Source organism: Macaca mulatta, chromosome 2 (assembly GCF_049350105.2).
Source record: "Macaca mulatta isolate MMU2019108-1 chromosome 2, T2T-MMU8v2.0, whole genome shotgun sequence".
NCBI classification, from domain to species: domain Eukaryota; kingdom Metazoa; phylum Chordata; class Mammalia; order Primates; family Cercopithecidae; genus Macaca; species Macaca mulatta.
Window position 1 is genome coordinate 33569852 of NC_133407.1, and position 21169 is coordinate 33591020.

Below are 21169 nucleotides of genomic sequence, written 5' to 3' on the forward strand. Positions count from 1 at the left end.
CTATTCAGTTCTGCTCAGACAGCGAGAGTTCACAAGGCAAGGGATACCCATATTTCTATATTCCTAGCATGTGTGGTCAGTTATCTTTCGGATAATATGTGTGCGAAAGACACTTCTGCCCATTTTTTTATTGGAAAGCTGAAACATATCCCACATGCCGTTATGTATATGCATGTGGTACGGTGCACAAAGGTGGCAGCAAAGTGTCTTGTTCTAAAATAATCAGTGCATTATGACAATTTCCCCACATTTGAAAATAGCATGTGTTGACTCAAGGGTGCCTTTTCTTTTTCTCACTAAGCCCCATATGGACTAGTGATGTCCCTGCAGATTAAAACATGTGGTCCTCTAACTAGGACTGGGACCTGAGTCATCTGGTTCAGCCCTGCCATCTGCCTCTCTCCTCCTGAGTGGCTGGATCTTTTGTTAAGGCTGCATCAAGGAGGAGTTGTTCCTGCATGAAGGAAAGTGAAGTGTTTCTAATGGGCTTTCTAGGAATTACTATGGTGCCAACTTTTTAGTCTCTAATATTTTTTTCAGGGTTCTCCTGGGCTAATGGGAGCCAAAGGGAGCACTGGAAGACCTGGACTTTTGGGGAAAAAAGTAAATATTATTTCCGTTTTTTAATTCTTTTAAAAAACATATTTTAGATTTAATGGATAATTAATAATTGCATGTATGTATGAGGTACAGTGTGATATTTTCTTTTTTTAAATTATACTTTAAGTTCTGGGATACATGTGCAGAACAGGCAGGTTTGTTACGTAGGTATACACATGCCATGGTGGTTTGCTGCCCCCATTAACCCGTCATCTAGGTTTTAAGCCCCATATGCATTAGGTATTTGTCCTAATGCTCTCCCTCCCCTTGCCCCCCACACCCTGACAGACCCTAGTGTGTGATGTTTCCCTCCCTGTGTCTATGTGTTCCCATTGTTGAACTCCCACTTATGAGTGAGAACATGCAGTGTTTGTTCTGTTCCTGTGTGTGTGTGCTGAGAACGATGGCTTCCAGCTTCATCAATGTCCCTGCAGAGGACATGAATTCCTTCTTGAAAAAAGTAAATGTTATTTGTTATGGATTTCAAGTACAAAAGTACCTCAATTTTCTTCCAGATTTTCATGTTAATTCCTCACATGATTGAATCCAAGCACCATCAGCAAGTCACCAGCATTCCGCTAATGTGTTCTCTTCCTTCCATTGAGCAAAGAGTTTCTAACTGCTGACCTCTCCATCAAGCTGCTGTTTCCCTAGGAGAGAGTGATCTCACCCATCAGAAACAACTCTAAAAGATCTCTTTCACTCCCTGATTTCCTGAATTCAAGAATGCATGTGGTTGCTGAGTTGAGTGGAGGATGGGTGGTGTCAGAACTCAAATCCGTTAGTGCATGCAGTTCTCAAACCACAACTGTCTCTGAGGTGGCTCTGTTGGGGACTGTCAGAGAGCAAACTATTGACCTCATCAGAATCTGACTCCCCTGTTTAAAACCTTTCAATGGCCCCCTCTCCAGGGTCCTGTGACCTGTGCAGCCACACAGGTGGCCTTGCTGAGAAGAACCCCCTGCTGAGTTTAATGCTCTGCTGTCATGGTCTTGAATCTCATTTTTTAAGCAAAGGACCTGAGTTTTCCTTTTACACTGAGCCCAGCAAATTGTATCATGGGTCTTGGCTTTCCCATGGCCTCCACGAAAATATCCAAACTTTAAGGTAGTTACAACATAAGTAAATTCTGGGGAGCTAATGTATAACATGGTGACTATGGTTAACAATACAGTATCGTATACTCGAAATTTTGCTAAGAGAGTAGATCTTAAATGCTCTCAACATAAAGCAAAAATAAAAAAGGAAAAGGGGTAACAAGATAAGACAATAGACACATTACCTAACTTAACTGTGGCAATCATTTTACAACATGTATGTATATGAAATCATGTTTACACCTTAAACATATGCAGTTTTTTGTCAATAAGGTAGGGAGTCATTTACACAGTCCTTGCTATTTGCCCCATTTCATTCTAAGGTTTCACTGCTTACCTCCCTCCTGTGTGCCTGCCTCAGGCCTCTCACTAATGCCTTCCCTCTTCCTGGATCACTCTCACCCCTTCCTTGCCCAGTCCCCTGACATACAACTCATCCTTCAGTCCTCAGCTTCTCTGCTCCTTGCCTTTCGGCAGCCTCCTCAGGCCCACCAAATCTGACTTAGACTACTCTTCTGTTTGCTCCCATAGCACCTTGAACCTTATCTCACAATATGATAATTGCCTGTCTAATTATTTCTCTTTCCAGCCAGGTGAGGGCAGGACCACCCCTAATGTGTTTATTTTGCAGTTCAATAAGTAATTGTTGGATAGGCAAGTGCGTCAGCAAATGAGTCAACTTTCCCTGGAGTCAATTTTCTACTCTTTGCCTTTTCCTTCAGTCCTTTTATAACATTGGAAAAGCAGCACATCAGTCCAGCTCTGGGCTGTGCTAGGCATCTTCTGCTAGCTATGGAAAAACTATAATTTGTGCCCTACTCTCATCCCCTTAGTGAGCACTGACCCCTCACTGAGAACTTTGAGTCTTCTCATCGAGTGGACAGAACCAGGTTTGATGGTAGGAACCAGGTTTGATTTTACTGATCTGAAGCTCTTCTTGTCCCACTTACTAGGGAGAGCCTGGACTTCTTGGAGATCCAGGGCCAGTGGGGCAAACTGGGCAGCGAGGAAGACAGGTATGAAGTTTTGAAGTCCCTCCCCTCCCCAGATCTGAGTATTCAGTTCCAAGGTAAAGAGAAGGGGTTGACACCATCAGCTCAAGTGTGGAGGGCATGGAAGGTATCTCAGCATCTAGGAAGGTGTGTGAACATTCCTCCCACCTGCTAAAGCTCTCATTCCATAGACAGTCTGTCAATGTGAAGGAGAACAGCAAGCAGGAGAAGGGGGGTAGGCAGAGAGGATAATGGATGAGTTAGAACAGGGCATTTCAATACCTTAACAACCAGCGTGGCCACATAGATGCATATCCTTTGAAAAACAACACCGCCCATTTCTGCTCCCTTCTTGCAAAAGTCTAGGGTGACAATGAGAGATAGAGGAACAGGGCTACGAAATGGGGCATTGCATTTTTAGGCCTGCACTCTGTCCTAATGGCTTTGGCTGTAACAAGATCTCAGCTCATGGAGCAGCCAGTATAGGAACAGTTATTTCATTTTTAAAAAATTAATGTTTATTACAAATGCTATACATAGATATCATAGAAAATTTACCAAGCACAAACATTATTCACAATAGCCAAGAAAATATGGACTCAACCTAAGTATCCATCAATGAATGAATGGATAAAGAAAATGTGGTATGTATGCATAATGGAATATTATTCAGCCTTTAAAAAGAAGAAAATCTGCAAAGGACTCAAACTCATCCTTGTTTATGGCTGCATAGTATTCCATGGTGTATATGTGCCACATTTTCTTAATCCAATCTGTCACTGATGGACATTTGGGTTGATTCCAAGTCTTTGCTATTGTGAATAGTGCTGCAATAAACATACGTGTGCATGTGTCTTTATAGCAGCATAATTTATAATCCTTTGGGTATATACCCAGTAATGGGATGGCTGGGTCATATGGATGCAGCTGGAATCCATCATTCTTAGCAAACTATCACAAGAACAGAAAACCAAACACCGCATGTTCTCACTCATAGGTGGGAACTGAACAATGAGATCACTCGGACTCAGGAAGGGGAACATCACACACCGGGGCCTATCATGGGGAGGGGGGAGGGGGGAGGGATTGCATTGGGAGTTATACCTGATGTAAATGACGAGTTGATGGGTGCAGCACAGCAACATGGCACAAGTATACATATGTAACAAACCTGCACGTTATGCACATGTACCCTACAACTTAAAGTATAATAATAATAAATAAATTAAAAAAAAAAAAAAAAAAAAAGAAGAAAATCTGGTCATTTGTGACAACATGGGTGAATCCAGAGGACATTATGTGAAATGAAATAAACCAGGCATGGAACGTTAAATACGACAAGATCTCACTTATAGGTGAAACGTAAAAGAAGTCAAAATCATAGAAACAGAGAATTAAAATGGTAGTTACCAGAGGTGGTAACTGGGGAGATGTTGGTCAAAGTATATAAAATTTCAATTAGAAAGAAGGAATAAGTTCAAGAGATCTAGTGTATATCATGGTGACCACAGTTAATAACAATATATCGCATATTTGAAAATTGCAAAAAAAAAAAGAAGAAAAAATATGGCAAATAAATATAAGGAGCCAGAGAACAAGTGATTAGGGCACAGCAAGTTTTTGACTTATGGCTACACCCACAATCCTTTGCCTCCATAAAGGCTTTCAATCTTCCTTCATTGCATTTTCTATCCATAAAATTAAATGCTTGTAGAATGGTCCAGCAAGTCTTAAAAATTGTCTTTTTATGTGATCTAATTTGAAAACATGAATCTAAAAGTAAAGGAAGAAAGAAGGAAGGAAGGAAGAGAGGAAGGAACGAGGGGAAGGGAAGAGAGAGAAGGAAAGAAAATTTACCCAGAATAAAAGATAGGAAAGAAAGAAAAATTACTTATAATCCATCATTTTGAGCTATTTATCATTATCCTGGAAATTTTTAAAAATCACTCTAAACAACGTATTGTGAGCATATTTTCATGTCATTACATTTTTCCCTCAACATCACTTTTAGTAGCTTCAAAATATTCTACTAAATGCATGTACATTCATTTATTTGACCAATATCTTGTTAATGGTTATTTAGCTTGCTTTCAGTTTTTCACTGTGATAAACAACACAGCAATGAACATTCATGTACCTAACTAAAATTTTGGACAAAGCCATAATGAATTTCTACGTAGAGATTTCTAAAGTAGCATAGCTGGATCAAAGAATATGTACATGTTTCATAAAGGCTTTGCACTCCATTATAAAGTGCCCTTAGGAAAATTCAAACAGTATGTGGATCCACGTGTTATTTTAGAAGAGTGTTTGTTTTAGGGCATCCACAACAACAGGTATTGTCACTTTTTTCCATCTTTACCATTGACAAAAATACGATCTCATTGCAGGGTCAAATTTGCATTGTTTTGTTACCAGTGAGGACGAACATTTTTTCTGTATGTCTATTGACTATTTATAATCCTTCTTCAGAGAGTTCCTCAGCTATACTGTTTGGATCAGCTCCTAATTTTCTAGGCAAGAAACTGCCACTGACTCCACAAGTCCCGAATGACCACTCCTTTGCTTCCTGCAATGTTTACAGAATGGAACTGGTCAAAGAAGTACAGGGAACATATCAGGGAGTGAGGAAAACACCAACACAAGGTTCAATGTTCACCAGTTAGGCCCCTTCTGCATGGAAGTCCCCAGTGCTTCTCTTTTGACACTGTAATCTCCCCAGTATAGATTAAAATTAATTTCCACTTTTGAGAAATTGAAATAAATTGGTGTGTTTACACAGGGAGATTCTGGCATCCCAGGCTATGGTCAGATGGGACGAAAAGGAATAAAGGTAAATATGGAAAGCAATTATTTTTATTAATTGATGAATCAAACTAAATAATACAAGAAGAAATGATCATACTGCAGAAGTGATATGTTGATGTATTTTTGTTCTGTGCTGAAAATTATAGGGCCCAAGAGGATTCCCTGGAGATGTGGGGCAGAAGGTATTGTATGCATGACGTTTTGAAATTACCGTGATCTTAACCTTCTACTTGAGAACTGAGATAAACCTGTAGGTCTGAATGAAATGGGAGCAATAAGGAGAAACCCAGGACAGTTGTTTTCCTTGGGCTTCCTGAGGAAAGAACCATATTTAACCCCTATGAATCTTTACATTGGAAAAGATTGTTCTGTCCATCATTGCCTGATGCCTCTGCCTTGAAAGCCTACCTCCGGGTATCCTTTCAAGTTCAGTACTCTCTTCTCTTCTTGATTTTCTGCCTTGGTGATTTCATTCAATATTCTTGGCTTTGGTTGTTGCTATTTGTTCTTCATTATTGTGCTCTTTATTTTCTCTCACGAGAAAGATTACAATATCCTTCTAATTGGGTTCCTACTTCCATCTTCTCCCTGATTCAGTTAATTCCAAACACTACTGTCCCTTGATTTTTTCCAAAGCATAGCCAAATTATGCAACTTTCCTACTCAAACATCTTCAAGAATTCCTCATTGCCTGCCAGATTGAAATCCATCTTCATGCTGTAGAAACAGACATACCTTTCATCTCAACCCGAATAGCTCAAGTTAGGTCTGTTTTATACACTGGAATTCTGTAAAAAGATCTCCCTTTTGAAAAAAAAAAAATGTCCAGAACAATGTCTTCTATATAAGTGATGCTTATATTAAAATATAAAATATGAGTTAAAAATAGAATATCTAATTAATCAAATAAAGTATAGGAAAACTGTCAACTGTTGAATCCTCTTAAAACTGTTTTTAGTGAATTGATTACCAAAAGAGATTCTTAAGTACAAAAGGGACAATATAAATAACCATTAGGAAGAAAGCCCTCATTGTAGAGGATCAATTTTCCAATTTACTGATAAAGGGAGAAAATTAGCATAATTCAACTTACTGATAAATGTGAAATAAGCATATTGATAAATAACTGTCAAAATTTTTAAAAATCAGAATATATTATTTTCACCTTCAACTTTTTCATAAATGTTTTATGAATTTATAAAGTAATTCATTATTTATTATTTCACATAGCCAATACTCCAAATGTTTTTCTGGGTTTTCAAGCATTTTCTTTGGATATTTTTAGTAACTGGATGACCACTGAATTGATATGTAGATGTAAATATTTATATTATTAGAAAATTAAAAATAGTTTGAAGAATAAGTGTACCAATGACTTAGTTCCAAATGACAGGAAAAGATGACATTAAATATTGCATTGGCCTTCATCAATATATAATTGTCATAATATCAATTAATTTTGAGTTCAGAGAGTTTTTAAAATTCTTTCATAGCAAATACTTCAACATCTTAACTTTTTATATCTGAATCTTCAGGGTGATATTGGTGATCCTGGAATTCCTGGGGGACCTGGACCCAAAGGATTTAGGGGACTAGCAGTAAGTAGCCTATAATTCCAGAAATGATAAATATTCCTTTGGCAGACTTTGGCTTTTATGTTGTAATAATAAATGTGGGATTATTGATTCAACTCGAGGGCATCTGAAATGCCACTTGCTAGCTGTGACCTTCAACACATCTTTTCAGGGTCTCTATTTCTGTAACATAAGAATTGAACTTAGTGATATGTAAGGTCACATTCAGCTCTAAAAGTTTATGGTTCAATAAATCAGAACTATTTTAAAGATTTACAAACTGATAACTTGCTGTTCCAAGAAATGTCAATGCCTTCCAGTCTTTTCTAAGGTGCATATTAAATCCTGGCATATTAATGCTGTGAGTGGAAATGAAGGTGACGGTGGGAAGATGTCCTTCCCACTGTGTCCCTGAGGGTTTCTGACGATTCCACTATACATCACAAGGTCATATGGGCTGTTTTGAGGAAGGCTATTGAGATCTTCTAATTAGCAAAGTGAAGAGTAGAATATTATGCTTACTTACTTAGAAGCAAAATGCTGAGACAAGCAGTCTTTCATTTGAAAGTTTGAGTGCCATATCAGTGGTCACCATCAGTGTGAATAAAGATGCAACTCAATGGATACTTTCCATCTGGCTGGATAAATTTCATTAGTATTCATATCCATCACTTTGAGGTATGAGAATGACATAACCCACTCATGTCCTCTTATGTGTGTAGGGAATCATTTTTCTTATTTGATCTTTTACAGATGTGAGTTTTCTTATTAGATCTCTGTGTGCCCTCATATATTGCTTTTCCTATTAGCACCAATCCCAATTTATGGCTAATTAAGATTGAAATGCACAGCCAGTGCCGGAACAAAGTATATCACTATTAAAGAGGCTAGGAGGGAAATGGATGTTTACTAGTCATTAAAAATACATTGTTTATATCACAAGCAATTTACCTGACTTCAATTAATAGCTGCTGTCTTTTTAAAATATTTTTTTTTAATTAGAAAGTCTTATAGAAACTGAAGTAGTCCCCGTAGATAGACAATGTTGAAACTAATGTATTGATATATTCCTATCTGCAGCTCACTGTAGGCTTGAGAGGTGAAGAGGGATCTCAAGGACTCCCAGGCCCTCCTGGACAGAGAGTAAGTGTACCCATAAGAACTAAGTAGGATATAGTAGTTTCCAGTATGTTCCATGGAAAGGGCATAACATTTAAAGTCAAATGCACTGGATTTAAGTCCAGATTCTGCTTTTTACTAGCTGTATGACCCAGTCACTGGGTCCTTCAGTTTATTTGTAAAATGAGGGGATGACATATTCCATCCTAACTACTTCAAAAGGTAGCTGTGAGGATCAGATAATCAAATGTGAATACTCTTTGTAAACTGTAAGGTTTACAAATAGTAATATTACATTGCAAAATAATTAATAGTAAATAAAATATATAAAGTACAATGTAAATAGTTAATATTGGTTAACTCCAGTATTAACTCCAGGTTGATGGAGTTTACCAAAACCACGATTGTTGCCTTCCTATCCTCAAAATTTAGACTTTAGAGAGATTTGGAAATATAGGCGCAACTTCCCCCTATGATTCCATTAAAGAAAAATGGCACCTCTGGAAGCGTTCCCAGGCAGAGTCAGGCATCTCTCCCACTGACGAAATAGCCATCTCTCTATTTTAGTGCCTCCCAGGTTGTTGTAATGGTTTAATTACACGTCTGTCTCTCCTAACAAGCACAGTCAGGTGAGAATTAAATATTGCGAGCACCTGTGTTTTGTGGCGGAGGCCCAGGCAGCATTGTGTAAGGAATAGATAAGCTGCTTATCTTGTTTTGTGCATTGTGAGTTTTTTCTGATTACTTGAAGAGGTTCTTGAACTTGGGACTTTATTATAAAAACAAAAAATATGAATGGTTTTGTGGACAACTGAATCCATGTTAGAATGACAATCAGCTAACTTTAAGGATACTCTGATACAATATTTACTTTTTTGACATTAGGCAATGCGTGAATATTCCTAGTCACATGAGTGAGAATGTAGTCTCTGGGCCGATCTGGTCTGTTCTGGATTTATCTCCTCAGATTCTGGGGCTCTCATCTGGGGACACCCACATCTTCCTGGTCTTGTGCTTGGCCCAGCTAGTCTGGACTGGAATTTGGCTTGTCTCAGGCTCTTGATCCTCAGCCTCTGCTTAAGAACTTGCTCAAAGTTATTCAAGGGCTCGCTCTTTCAGGACATCCTCTCCATGGTTCTGATTCTCTGGAAAATGTGGACTGCCTACTCTGTGTATTAGCCAGAAACTGTTTATCTCTCTGTTTAAATGGTCATGCATTATTTTCTGTTGTCTGCCGCAACTTATAAAAGTAAGAATGACACTACGTGTTTTTGTGGATGAATAATTTCCTGATTTGAGTTAGAAAGTTAGTATGTCCCAATGGGTACAATTAGGGATGCCACAACAGTTCTGGTTAACTCCAGCAATCCACAATAGGCCACGTAGACATTCAGCAGACCTTTAACTGTTTATTGGATGGATGGGCCAATGGAGAAGTGACCCAGTTGTCATTTAGGACAGAGGTTCTTACGCCGACATCCCTGGTTGAACCTCTGAGGGACTCGATGAAATTGTACAAGTGTAAGCATGAATCACGTTTTTTTTTTTTTAAGTGAGCATGCAGGCATTCATTAGTTGCCCAAGGGAACCTATATATGCAAGTATATTAAGAATCACAGCCAAGGAGAAGCCTGATCCTAATTAATGGAAGTAAGAAGGAGCAAAGAGAAAAGCTCAAGCTGCCAAGACTGACTGACTGCTTTCAGGAAGTCTTCCTTGATTCATCTCACCAAATTATTTGTTTTGCTTTGGTCCATAATCTCTTGGCATTTATGAGCTTATTGTAATGATTTAGTTACACTTCTGTAACTCTTCTTTTATGTAATGTTTATTTTGCTGTGTATTCTGCTGTGTAATTGTCTTTGGGTCTTTCTCATATGTAGAGGCTGTTTCTTATTTCCTGTGTTTTACACTCTTGATGTGTAATATAACTGTTCCTCTGAATTCCAATAAATTACTCTCCTTGGCACTGCCCTTTGGAAAGTATGCTGTTTATAATTTTAAGTATTCTTATGAGAAATGCCTTCCTCTAAGTATTACATCTTTAGTACAGATATCTTTAAGAAATACCTTTATTTCTTCTTATCACTGAAGAAAAATAATTTCATTAACTTTGGTAGACATTAGCTTACCTGATCTAACACTGAAACAAAAAATTTACACCCTCGATGTGAGTAGAGAAAATACATGGCAATTAATCCACTGGGTTCAGGAATATTTTAACTACTCTCTACCAGCTGTGCTTTTAAGAAAGATTTTTGTTTTCTCTTGTTTTATTACTAAAGACTTCAGTTGGCATACCACTAACTTGCTCTGTTTTTGTTTTTCCTAGGGCATTAAAGGCATGGCAGGGCAGCCTGTATATTCTGTATGTATCTCCTTATTCACGAAAGAAAACTCAACAAGTTCACTGGGAAATAAACACAGCTACTCAAAGGTCACTGTACTCATGTTTCTTTTCTCTCTCTTTTTTCAACATTTACAGCAATGTGATCTGATCCGGTTTTTACGGGAACGTAGTCGTGAGTATCTGTTATGGAATGAGAGCATCCATCAGTGGTTGGTGAGGCACTTAGGATTGTATGCAGTGTGAGTATGTGAGATCAGCAGACTGAGTTCACTGGTGGGAAGCCTCTGTAACAAGTTTGCCTGGAGTGCTTACTGTAGAACATCACACATTAAAGGAGAGAGGAAAGGGGGTATAAGTAAAAGTGCCTTCGCTCATGGGGGCAATGCAGACATCAAAATAAAACATGCATATGGGCAAATTAGAGAAAAACCCAAAAGGTGTGTGAATTAACTCACATTCGTGTAACAGTTATGAGCAAAAGGACTGGGAGGGCATGGCGTTACAGGGATGATCATGGGGGTTTGGGACTAGTCGGTCAGTTACTCAGTTAATAAAGGATGTTTGCATAGGGGTAACTGAATCCAGCTATGGGAAAGTGATGAGAGTGGCAGAAAATGGTTTCAGAAAAGGAATAAAGCAGGAGTTGACATAAAGAGGTTGTCTTTGGTTATAAAGAAGGAAAAATAAGGTAGAAAAGCCTAGTGATATCATTTCTGAAAATTTGTCCCAAGGAAATACAGCAAAAGCAAGAAAAAAAAAAGGTAAATATGATTGGTGGAATATTATTTACTAAAGCAAAGTGATTATACATTTAGACTGTTTACACTTATAGAAAAATTAGGTTACAATATATCATCTTCTGAGAAAATATTAACCAAATATAGTTTTTATGAAGACAATCAAACTTTGAAAAATACAGGCATTAAATATTATAAAATGAAATTGAATCCTCATTATTTTTGCATGTAGGTAAATACATACATAGAAACAAGTACTAGAAGCAATAGTAGAAAAGCAATGATTTACTGTGTTCAAGGAGATAGAATTTTAGGAGATCTGTCTTTCTTCATTATGTTTCCATTGTGGTTTTTAAATAATCATAATCAGAAGAATGTAAAAGGGGAAAATCAGAGACTTTACTGAAGGAGACTAGATAAAAATGTTGTCATTGCAAGTATATGGCAAGGAAAGAACAGCAAAAAAGCAGGTTTAGAATAACTGTCAGGCTAGCAGAGGAGAGGCTGAGTGTCACCAAGGATGAGTAAGCAGAGGAGGAATTGTGAAGGGAAATCAATTGGTTGGAGAAGATGGTGAGTTTACATATTTTGGAGGTAGAGGAATGTTGTGTAGGCCCTACATGAAATGATTGACCCCAGTGAAATGGGGCTTTTGTAAAGGTGAGGGAAGGAGACTCAGATGTTGAAATCATTCACTGCTAGTGGTCCTTAAAAACACATGGATGGATGAGGTTTCTCAAAATGTAAAACTAGAGAGTCAGAAACAGAATCTCAAGAGGTTTCTGTTTCTTGGCAAAAAGAGTGGGGCCAAGGTACAGAAAAATGGCATTCCAGAGATGTGAGAGTCCTGCCAAATGTGGGCAGCTTGAAAGGAGGCAAGAGGAAGGAGGCAATGGAGAGGAGATTCAAAGGGAGGAGATAGCGGGAAAGGCTGTTCAGTACACAGGAGATGAGAACTAGGGACTGGGACTACAGGGAGAGAAAAAGGGAAGAACCATTGTAGGAGAAACGAATGTGGGATCAACCTTCCTCAAGAAGTTGCCAGTCTTCTCAGTAAAATCAAATGATATCTTCCCAAAGAAGACCAAAGTTAGGTGGAAGGGGCCGGGGAGGTGAGGACCAGCCTTGGAGGGTTTGGAATTTGAAGAGAGAAGTTTTCCAACATAGAATAAAAGGAGTTAGCCCATAAAACAGGAGGTCAGAGAAGAGTAGGCAAGTTCTATAACCACACAGGGCACTGATTGGATAACACAGAACTCCAGGATGCAGACTGGAGATAAAGATGCAGGCAACAGGCCGTTAGAGCTGATCTAAATGGCCTCACTTAATAGCTGACATTTCCAAGGTTTCTCATCTAACATCATTTGCTCCTCAGTCCAGTAGCAGCTCTGTGACACACAGGGGTGAGGGCCAGGCTGAGACCTTCTTTGGAGAATAAAAGAAGGTGTCTAGGAGGCTGGGGAAAATTAAGAGAGAAAGGGGGTGGTTGAGAATAAAACAGAAGAGCCCAAGTGATTAGCATTTTGGAGGGAGATACATAAATAAAGAATTTTAGGAAAAATCAACTTAAAGGAAATTGCTCAAAAGAATTTAAGTAATTTTCCCCTAAGTCACCCAGCTCTACCAGACTCAAACCCAGCAGGTGTTTCTGCTTCTAGAGCCTGTGCTTGTAGCCTTGGAGCTGTGTTTGAAGTGAACAAGTGGAAGTACAGGAAAAAGGGGTCTGTGTTGAGCCTCCAGATGCAAAGGAGGCTGTGGGTTATGTGTGCTGTCTGATGGCAGTTAGCGTCCCAGTGGCCGTGGGGTTAAGACAAACAAGAGGTGTTCACAGGGTGGATGGCAGGGGACCACTACTGCATGACAGCAAGACAGAAGGCTGGTGTGTTGCCAGTGTTAATAATATCTTTTATTATATTAGAGTGACTCATTTGCTTCCTAGGAATAGAGTGAAATGAACATGGAAATTGTTAGACCTGTGGTTTCTTAAAGATGTATCAATACTTGCCCTGATTCCTCTCAGTTTTACAGAGTAAATCAGAGAAACCAGATGGTGTTTTGCTCAGGAGAAACCCTTGGGGTTTTCTCTTTCTCCCTCTGGATGTGGAGATCACTCAAACAGAGGAGCTGTGCTTTTTATCAAAGACAAAATTCACTTGGAAATCCCCCCATGGTTGTACGGGAAAATAAAGGCTCCCAAGATATTCATCAGGGAAGAAAATAAGAACCCATATTTTAGCCTTGCGTTGCTGAATGACTCTCAGAAGGCTATAAGATGAGAGACAAAACAAATTGAATTTCAGCTATCTTGCCGTTTAATCAGAGGCTCATCTATTTTTGCTTCTAAGACGAGTGATCAGTGTTTCAGTTTCAACCAAAATTCTGCTAAAGTCTGCTGGCTGTGGTTTAAAAATGGAAAAGGTTAGGAAGGCTCACAAATTAATAAAATTCCTCAATACTTTAACCTTGGCTTCCTGTCAAGAATTAGCCTCATTTGCAGTTAGACTCAAATCACATTTTCAGCTTTGTTAAAATGATGTATTTTGAACTATTTGTAGTCTTGTTCCAAAAACATAACAAACTTTTCCCTCTCTCCTTTTCACAGCTTGCTGGAAAGGTGAGTATTCTTACCATACTCTTCCCTGCTGAGATCATTACTGCATTCCAACAAGACCAGTCTGAAAGAAGCCCTCACCCCCGTGGGAAACAGGACTTCTTCCTTCTATGCAGACAGTTCTTTCTTTTGATTATGACTATAGTTGTCAGTGTCATGACTGACCTGATTATGAAATGGTGACTGAATCCCAGCCCCAAGCCTGGGACCTACCACAGTTTACAACTCACTTTCTCCCCAGAGCCGGCCGTGTGCTGCTGGGGTATTCAGTAAACGTGGCTCTCTGACTAATCCACATTCTGCTGCTCTGTCTGCCGCTGATGCCCTTGACACTGGCTTTTTGGGTGTAAGATGTGTCCTTTCCTCCCTCTGGCCCACGCTCATACCTGTCATCTCACTGAGTGCCCACTACTTGTAAACCTTTCCTGCCCACGGCTGTGGATGATCTTCCACAGATTCGGGGCTGCACCGCGCCTTAGAGCCCCTGGATGGCAAGGCCACTGGAGCCAGTGGCTATGTCAATTTCAAAACCTCCTGGTCTCCTAGAGGCCTGCTGATGTAGACCCTCAGGGTCTTTAAGTGTGGTGCAGGTTTGGAACTATTCACCTTAATTCTGCAAAAATATACCTTGCACACAGTAAGTGCTCAATACAACTTTATGGATTTGAATTAAATATATCTTTCATTTTTCTTATTCTATTGTTCATTATCAGCTTTCATATTTTAAAATTACTGAAATTTCTTCACCGTAAAATTCTTTGATTCAAAACATTTCTCTAAATCAATACTTCCCTATTTTTATTACCAAGAACAGTGGTTGGGATATGGGATATTTTGAGTGTAATATGCTTTGGGAGTTACCCAGATTGGGGATAGTAGAACAGCCTGAGCAGATGGAAGTGCTTATTAAAAGAAAAATCATTTTTCTTTTCCTGTGTTCAGACTTTAACAAGGACATTGAAAAGCGAGGTTTGATACATAGGATACATAGGATAGATTTTCTGTGAAATTCTAAAGTTCAGTCATCATAAGACATGAGTATCGAGCTGGGAATGGCAGATAGCCCCATTTTTGTAAGAGCTTATTGCAAAATTCTCCTCTGGTTGTGGAGAACCTTCATTGGTTCATGTTGCTTCCTTCCTCTTGCCACCCTGGTCTTCATTGAAAGCCAGCTTTCCTGAAGCCCCTGAGATAGCCCCTTTTTGGAAACAGCCTCTTTATCCTCTGAATCCTCATTAAGAATAATCTTTACTCTATACCTTATAGTATAATGATACTTGCCAATACAAGTTCCTCCAGGGTAATGCTGCACTTGGTTCACCTTTGCATGTATTTCACAGTGAATGTTATACTGCATTTCATGTGGTAGGTACTCAAATATTTGTTGCAAAAGTGGATGGAAATCTTACAACTATCTTTATAATTAATAGATTATTTTGGAAGATTTTGGGGGAGAACAGATTTTCAGCATCCCCAATCAGCTATAATTTCATTTTATTCATTTTAAAATTTTACACACAGTAAAATTCATTTCTCTGTGTATGTGTTCAGTTTTACCACATGCATAGATTCATGTAACCACTACCGTGGTCAGGACACAGAACAGTTCCATCAGCCCAAGAACTCCCAGCAATTTCATTTTACACAGCTGACTGATATGATAGCGGGCTGTGAAGTCTGAGCATTATATAGCCAAATATTCATGCTCTGCATTTATGTGACAGCTTCAAGTTTGCAGACCAGATTTCTTTCCTTTCTTTGTCTGTGGGTACCTCTTGTTCTAGAGCTGGATGAAGCACTTGCTTTGCCTCTGTATGAACCCACTTCATTGGAGTAAAGGGTAAGGGAAAGGATTTTGATCCAGTGAAATAACTTAATACTTCTGCTTTTCTTTTTTCTAGAAAAATGTCCGGTATATCCAACAGAGTTAGTATTTGCTCTGGACAATTCCTATGATGTCACAGAAGAGAGCTTTAATAAAACACGGGACATCATCACTTCCATTGTCAATGACCTTAACATCAGGGAAAATAATTGTCTTGTGGGAGCAAGAGTTGCCGTGGTTTCCTACAACTCAGACACCAGCTATCTCATCCGTTGGTCTGACTACAATAGGAAGAAGCAACTCCTCCAGCAGCTTTCCCAAATAAAATATCAAGACACCACAGAGCCCCGAGATGTTGGTAATGCAATGAGGTTTGTGGCCCGCAACGTGTTCAAACGGACATATGCAGAAGCCAACATGAGGAGAGTTGCTGTGTTTTTTAGCAATGGTCAAATGGCCGGTAGGTCGTCCATCATCACGGCCACCATGGAGTTCAGTGCCCTGGATATCAGTCCAACAGTCTTTGCTTTTGATGAGAGAGTTTTCCTTGAAGCTTTTGGGGTAAGAATTTCTCTTGGCAGCTTCTTTATTTTTAAGATAGTGGTATTGTGCTAGGGCAGGATGGGAGTGGTAGAGAGTCAAGGAATATATGTGGCCTCTTGAAAACTCCCTTACAGTTTTCACAGCTAAATTGTTTTCAGTGTCTGTGAAATTCAATCCTGAATAATAACAACAGTCAATGATAACAGCAACCACATTTGCTCAGTTCCTGCTGTACGCCAGGCACTGTCCCTAGAGCTTTCCGTACGTATTCACACATTCTCACAGCCCTCAGAGGTCAATGCAGCTGTCATCTCCATGTTAAAAATAAGGAAACCAGGGCCGGGAGCGGTGGCTCATGCCTGTAATCCCAGAACTTTGGGAGGCCAAGGTGGGCAAATCATGAGGTCAGGAGATCGAGACCATCCTGGCCAACATGGTGAAACTTCATCTCTACTAAAAATACAAAAATTAACTGGGCATGGTGGTGCGTGCCTGTAATCCCAGCTACTCAGGAGACTGAGGCAGGAGACTCACTTGAACCAGGGAGTTGGAGGTTGTGGTGAGCCAAGATGGCGCCACTATACTCCAGCCTGGCAACAGAGAGAGACTCTGTCAAAAATAAAATAAAATAAAATAAAAAGGCAACTGAGGCCCAGAGGATTACTAGTGACTTAACTATATACCACTACTAAGTGACTAAATTGAGATTCCAACTTAAGTCTACGTGATATAAAGGGCCATGAACGTGGTGCTCTACCAGCCCTCTACTGCTCTGGTGTTTCTCAGATTTGTTATCTGCTTGCTGTAGCTCACAGAACAGCTGGCCTTAACCAGTGATGGAAGAAGTTCAGGGGATCTTTGGACCCCTATGGTCGTGCAAAACATTTGATGTATATGAACATTTTTCCCAAAAGAGGTCCTGTCACTTTTGGATCCACAGATTCTCAAGGGATCAATGCTCCCCTTCCCTTCCTCCTAAGAAACTTAAAAACCTCTTCATCTGTTCTACAACTTTTCAATATATTCAGATTATCCGTAAAATACATTCTTCTGGAGCTGTGTAAAGCCATCATGTCCTTCAAGAGATTGTAAAGATCTATTTTTATAAAAAATGTACAATTTCTACCATATAAAGAGAAAGAATCTCTCTATAACATGGAGAGAATCAATCTGTTCCTAACACATCCAAGCATTTTTTGGAAATAGGAGCCACAGAGAGTTACAACAGATTCTGACAAAAAGGATTGCAGGAAGTCAAAGTCCTGTGGTTTTCAGTTTTTCTTTTTGAAATTTTTCTGCCTCCTTAATTTTTCTCTCTGGGGAAAATAAGTGACATTTCACTTTGAGAGTTGCATAAAATTCCAGAATACAAGAAATCTGAATAAGACATCAAATTTAATCCTTCAGATAGGACTGTGCCAAAGCCCTCAGAATCCCCAGTGAGAAAGAGCCTCCAGTCACTCTAGCTAACAAATCATTTTAAATTTGCATCATGTCTACAGAGAAGGTGACCCAGGAAGCTATCTGGTTCTCATCACTCTGCTCTTACCAGATAATAACCCCACACAGTCATTCTGACTGCATATCACGCCTTGAGCAGTGCTCCCTTTAGTCATTCTTTATTCTTCCCTGCCTTGCACTCTTCTTCACTCAGGACATCCTCCTCTCTGTTCCCCTCTCTCAATTCCCTCCTTCCAAACCTCTTCATCAAGTCCTCACTGCTTCAACTCTGAAGGCATAGAGCTGCTACCCTTGATGTCTGAGAGTGTCTGTTTCCCCACATACCCATACTGGATTTTACCTATTGAGCTTTTTAAATGTTTGCCAATTGGGTAGGTAAATAAGAGTATCTTGTTGTTTTGATTATATTCCTGTGTGAGGTTAAGCATTTTTTCATATGTTTATTGCCCATTTTTATTTTTCTGTGAAATTCACCTCATATCCCTTGTATCTCTTGTTTTTGGCATTATTATTTCTTTTGGCAAGTCTGCTCTGAAATAGTTTGCCTTACCTTTTTTTTTCTTTATTTCTTCTAAAAAAACAAAAACAAAAACAGGATACATGTGCAGAACATGCAGATTTGTTACATAGGTGTACATGTGCCATGGTAGTTTGCTGCACATATTGACCCATCCTCTAGGTTTCCTCGCCTCAACCCCTACCCCTCAACAACTCTGGTATGTGTTGTTCCCCTCTCACGGTCCATGTGATCTCAAGGTTCAACTCCCAATTATGAGTGAGAACATGCGGTGTTTGGTTTTCTCTTCCTGTGTTAGTTTGCTGGGGATGATGGCTTCCAGCTTCATCCATGTCCCTGCAAAGGACATTATCTCATTCCTTTTTATGCCTGCATAGTATTCCATGTGTATATGTACCACATTTTCTTTATCCAGTCTATCATTGAGGGCATTTGGGTTGGTTCCATGTCTTTGCTATTGTAAATAGTGCTGCAATAACATATGTGTGCATGACTCTTTCTTGTTAAATGATTTATATTCCTTTGGATATACACGCAGTAATGGGGTTGCTGGCTCAAATGTATTTCTGATTCTAGATCCCTGAGGAATTGCCATGCTGTCTTTCACAATGGTTGAATTAATTTACATTCCTACCAAGAGTGTAAAAGCATTCTTATTTCTCCACAGCCTTGCCAGCATCTATTGTTCCCTGACTTTTTAATAATCGCCATTCTGACTGGCATGAAATGGTATCTCATTGTGGTTTTGATTTGCATTTGTCTAATGATCAAGGATGTTCAGCTTCTTTTCATATGTTTCTTAGCCGCATAAATGTCTTCTTTTGAGAAGTGTCTCTTCATATCCTTTCCTCATTTTTTGATGGGGGTTTTTGTTTTTTTCTTGTAAATATATTTAAGTTCCTTGTAAATTCTGGATATTAGACCTTTGTCAGATGGGTAGATTGCAAAAATTTTCTCCCATTCTCTAGGTTGCCTGTTCACTCTAATGATAGTTTCTTTTGCTGTGCAGATGCTCTTTAGTTTAATTAGATTCCATTTGTCAATTTTGGTTCTCATTGCAATTGCTTTTGGTGTTTTAGTTATAAAGTCTTTACCTATGCCTGTGTCCTGAATGTTATTGCCTGGGTTTTCTTCTAGGGTTTTTTATGGTTTTGGGTTTTACGTTTAAGTCTTTAATTCATCTTGAGTTAATTTTTGTATAAGGTATAATGAAGGGGTCCAGTTTCAGTTTTCTGCATATAGCTAGCCAGTTTTCCTGCATCATTTACTGAATAGGAGATCCTTTCCCCATTGCTTGTTTTTGTCAGGTTTGTCGAAGATCAGATTGTTCTAGATGTGTGGTGTCACTTCTAAGGTCTCTGTTCTGCTCCATTGATCTATATGTCTGTTTTGGTACCAGTACCATGCTGTTTTGGTTACTGTATCCTTGTAGTATAGTTTGAAGTCAGGTATCATGATGCCTCCAGCTTTGTTCTTTTTCCTTAGGATTGTCTTAGCTATATGGGGTGTTCTTTGATTCCATATGAAATTCAAAATAGTTTTTTTCTAATTCTGTGAAGAATGTCAATGGTAGTTTAATGGGAATAGCATTGAATCTATAAATAACTTTGGGCAGTATGACCATTTTCATAATGTTTATTCTTGCTATCCATGAGGATGGAATATTTCCCATTTGTGTCCTCTCTTAATTCCTTGAGCAGTGGTTTGTAGTTCTCCTTGAAGACGTCCTTCACATCCCTTGTTAACTGTATTCCTAGGTATTATATTCTCTTTGTGGTGATTGTGAATGGGAGTTCACTCATGATTTGGCTCTCTGCTTGCCTATTGTTGGTGTAAAGGGATGCTTGTGATTTTTGCACATCGATTTTGTATCCTGAGATTTTCCCAAAGTTGCTTATCAATTCAATAAGTTTATGGGCTAAGATGATGGGGTTTTCTAAATATACAATGACGTTGTCTGCAAACAGAGACAACTTGACTTCCTCTCTTCCTATTTGAATACGCTTTATTTCTTTCTCTTGCCTGATTGCCCTGGCCAGAACTTCCAATACTATGTTGAATAGGAGTGGTGAGAGAGTTAGCCTTACCTTTTTATCCTGGATCCAGTCTCAAGTGGAATTTAAACTTGCAAAGCCCTACTGATGTTCTAGAAATTTCTAAAAATTTTTAAAAGTATTAGCAGGTTAAATCTCTATAAGTCTGATTTTTCTCTATAGAGTATATCTTTTTAAAAATTACCCATGATCTTTCTTCTTGTGAAGTTGGATAAAATGGACAGAGTTATTAGTTATTCACATTCCCCTATTTTATTGTTTTTATTAGTTTTATATATTATCATTTATTATATTATTTAGTATTAGTATTATTTATTAGTTTTATTGCTGGAAGAGACCCTCTGTCTACCATAGACTGATTTTTTTCCCTCTCTGCCACATTATTCCAATCAGGAGAGAGAAATAAAACAACTTTATGACCTAGATTTTCAGTTACTGCTTCATTTCTTGGTTCCCATATAGCAATATCCTAGGGGAAAAAAGAAATTGTCTATATTTGCTGCCTCCAGTGCCTCTCCTAGCATTCTTTCTTGAGATAATCCCAGTCACATTTTGATTCCTGCTACTCTCCTGATATTGCTCATGTCAAGGTCAACTGTGATCTTCATGTTTCTATACCCAGTGGTTGATTCTGTTGATTCTGTCTGCAACTCACTGAATTTATTTACAGTATACAACATTGTTGATTCTGCCCTTCTTTGGGAAACGTTTTCTTTTTTGGGCTGACTTTTAGTATATCTCATCTTCCTGGTTTTTCTCTTACCTCATTAGTTGTCCCTTCTCAGTCTAGTTTTCCGATTCAGCTTCATCACCTTGGCCTCAGAATGTCGGTATTGCCCAAAGCGCATGCCTTCGCCCTCTTCTCTATCCTTATGCAATCT

General features: G+C 38.9%; 1 protein-coding gene across 1 annotated transcript in view; it reads left to right on the plus strand.

Annotated features, from left to right (window-relative positions):
• The window catches only part of COL6A5 (collagen type VI alpha 5 chain), a 125061-nt gene that overhangs the window by 65521 nt on the left and 38371 nt on the right, over positions 1–21169 (plus strand). Inside the window, exons 24-33 of the mRNA XM_015132208.3 lie at positions 541–603; positions 2651–2713; positions 5472–5522; positions 5644–5679; positions 7033–7095; positions 8152–8214; positions 10523–10558; positions 10676–10712; positions 13880–13891; positions 15790–16274. Coding sequence (XP_014987694.3) covers positions 541–603; positions 2651–2713; positions 5472–5522; positions 5644–5679; positions 7033–7095; positions 8152–8214; positions 10523–10558; positions 10676–10712; positions 13880–13891; positions 15790–16274 — 909 coding nt within the window. The remainder of the gene's footprint in view (positions 1–540; positions 604–2650; positions 2714–5471; positions 5523–5643; positions 5680–7032; positions 7096–8151; positions 8215–10522; positions 10559–10675; positions 10713–13879; positions 13892–15789; positions 16275–21169) is intronic.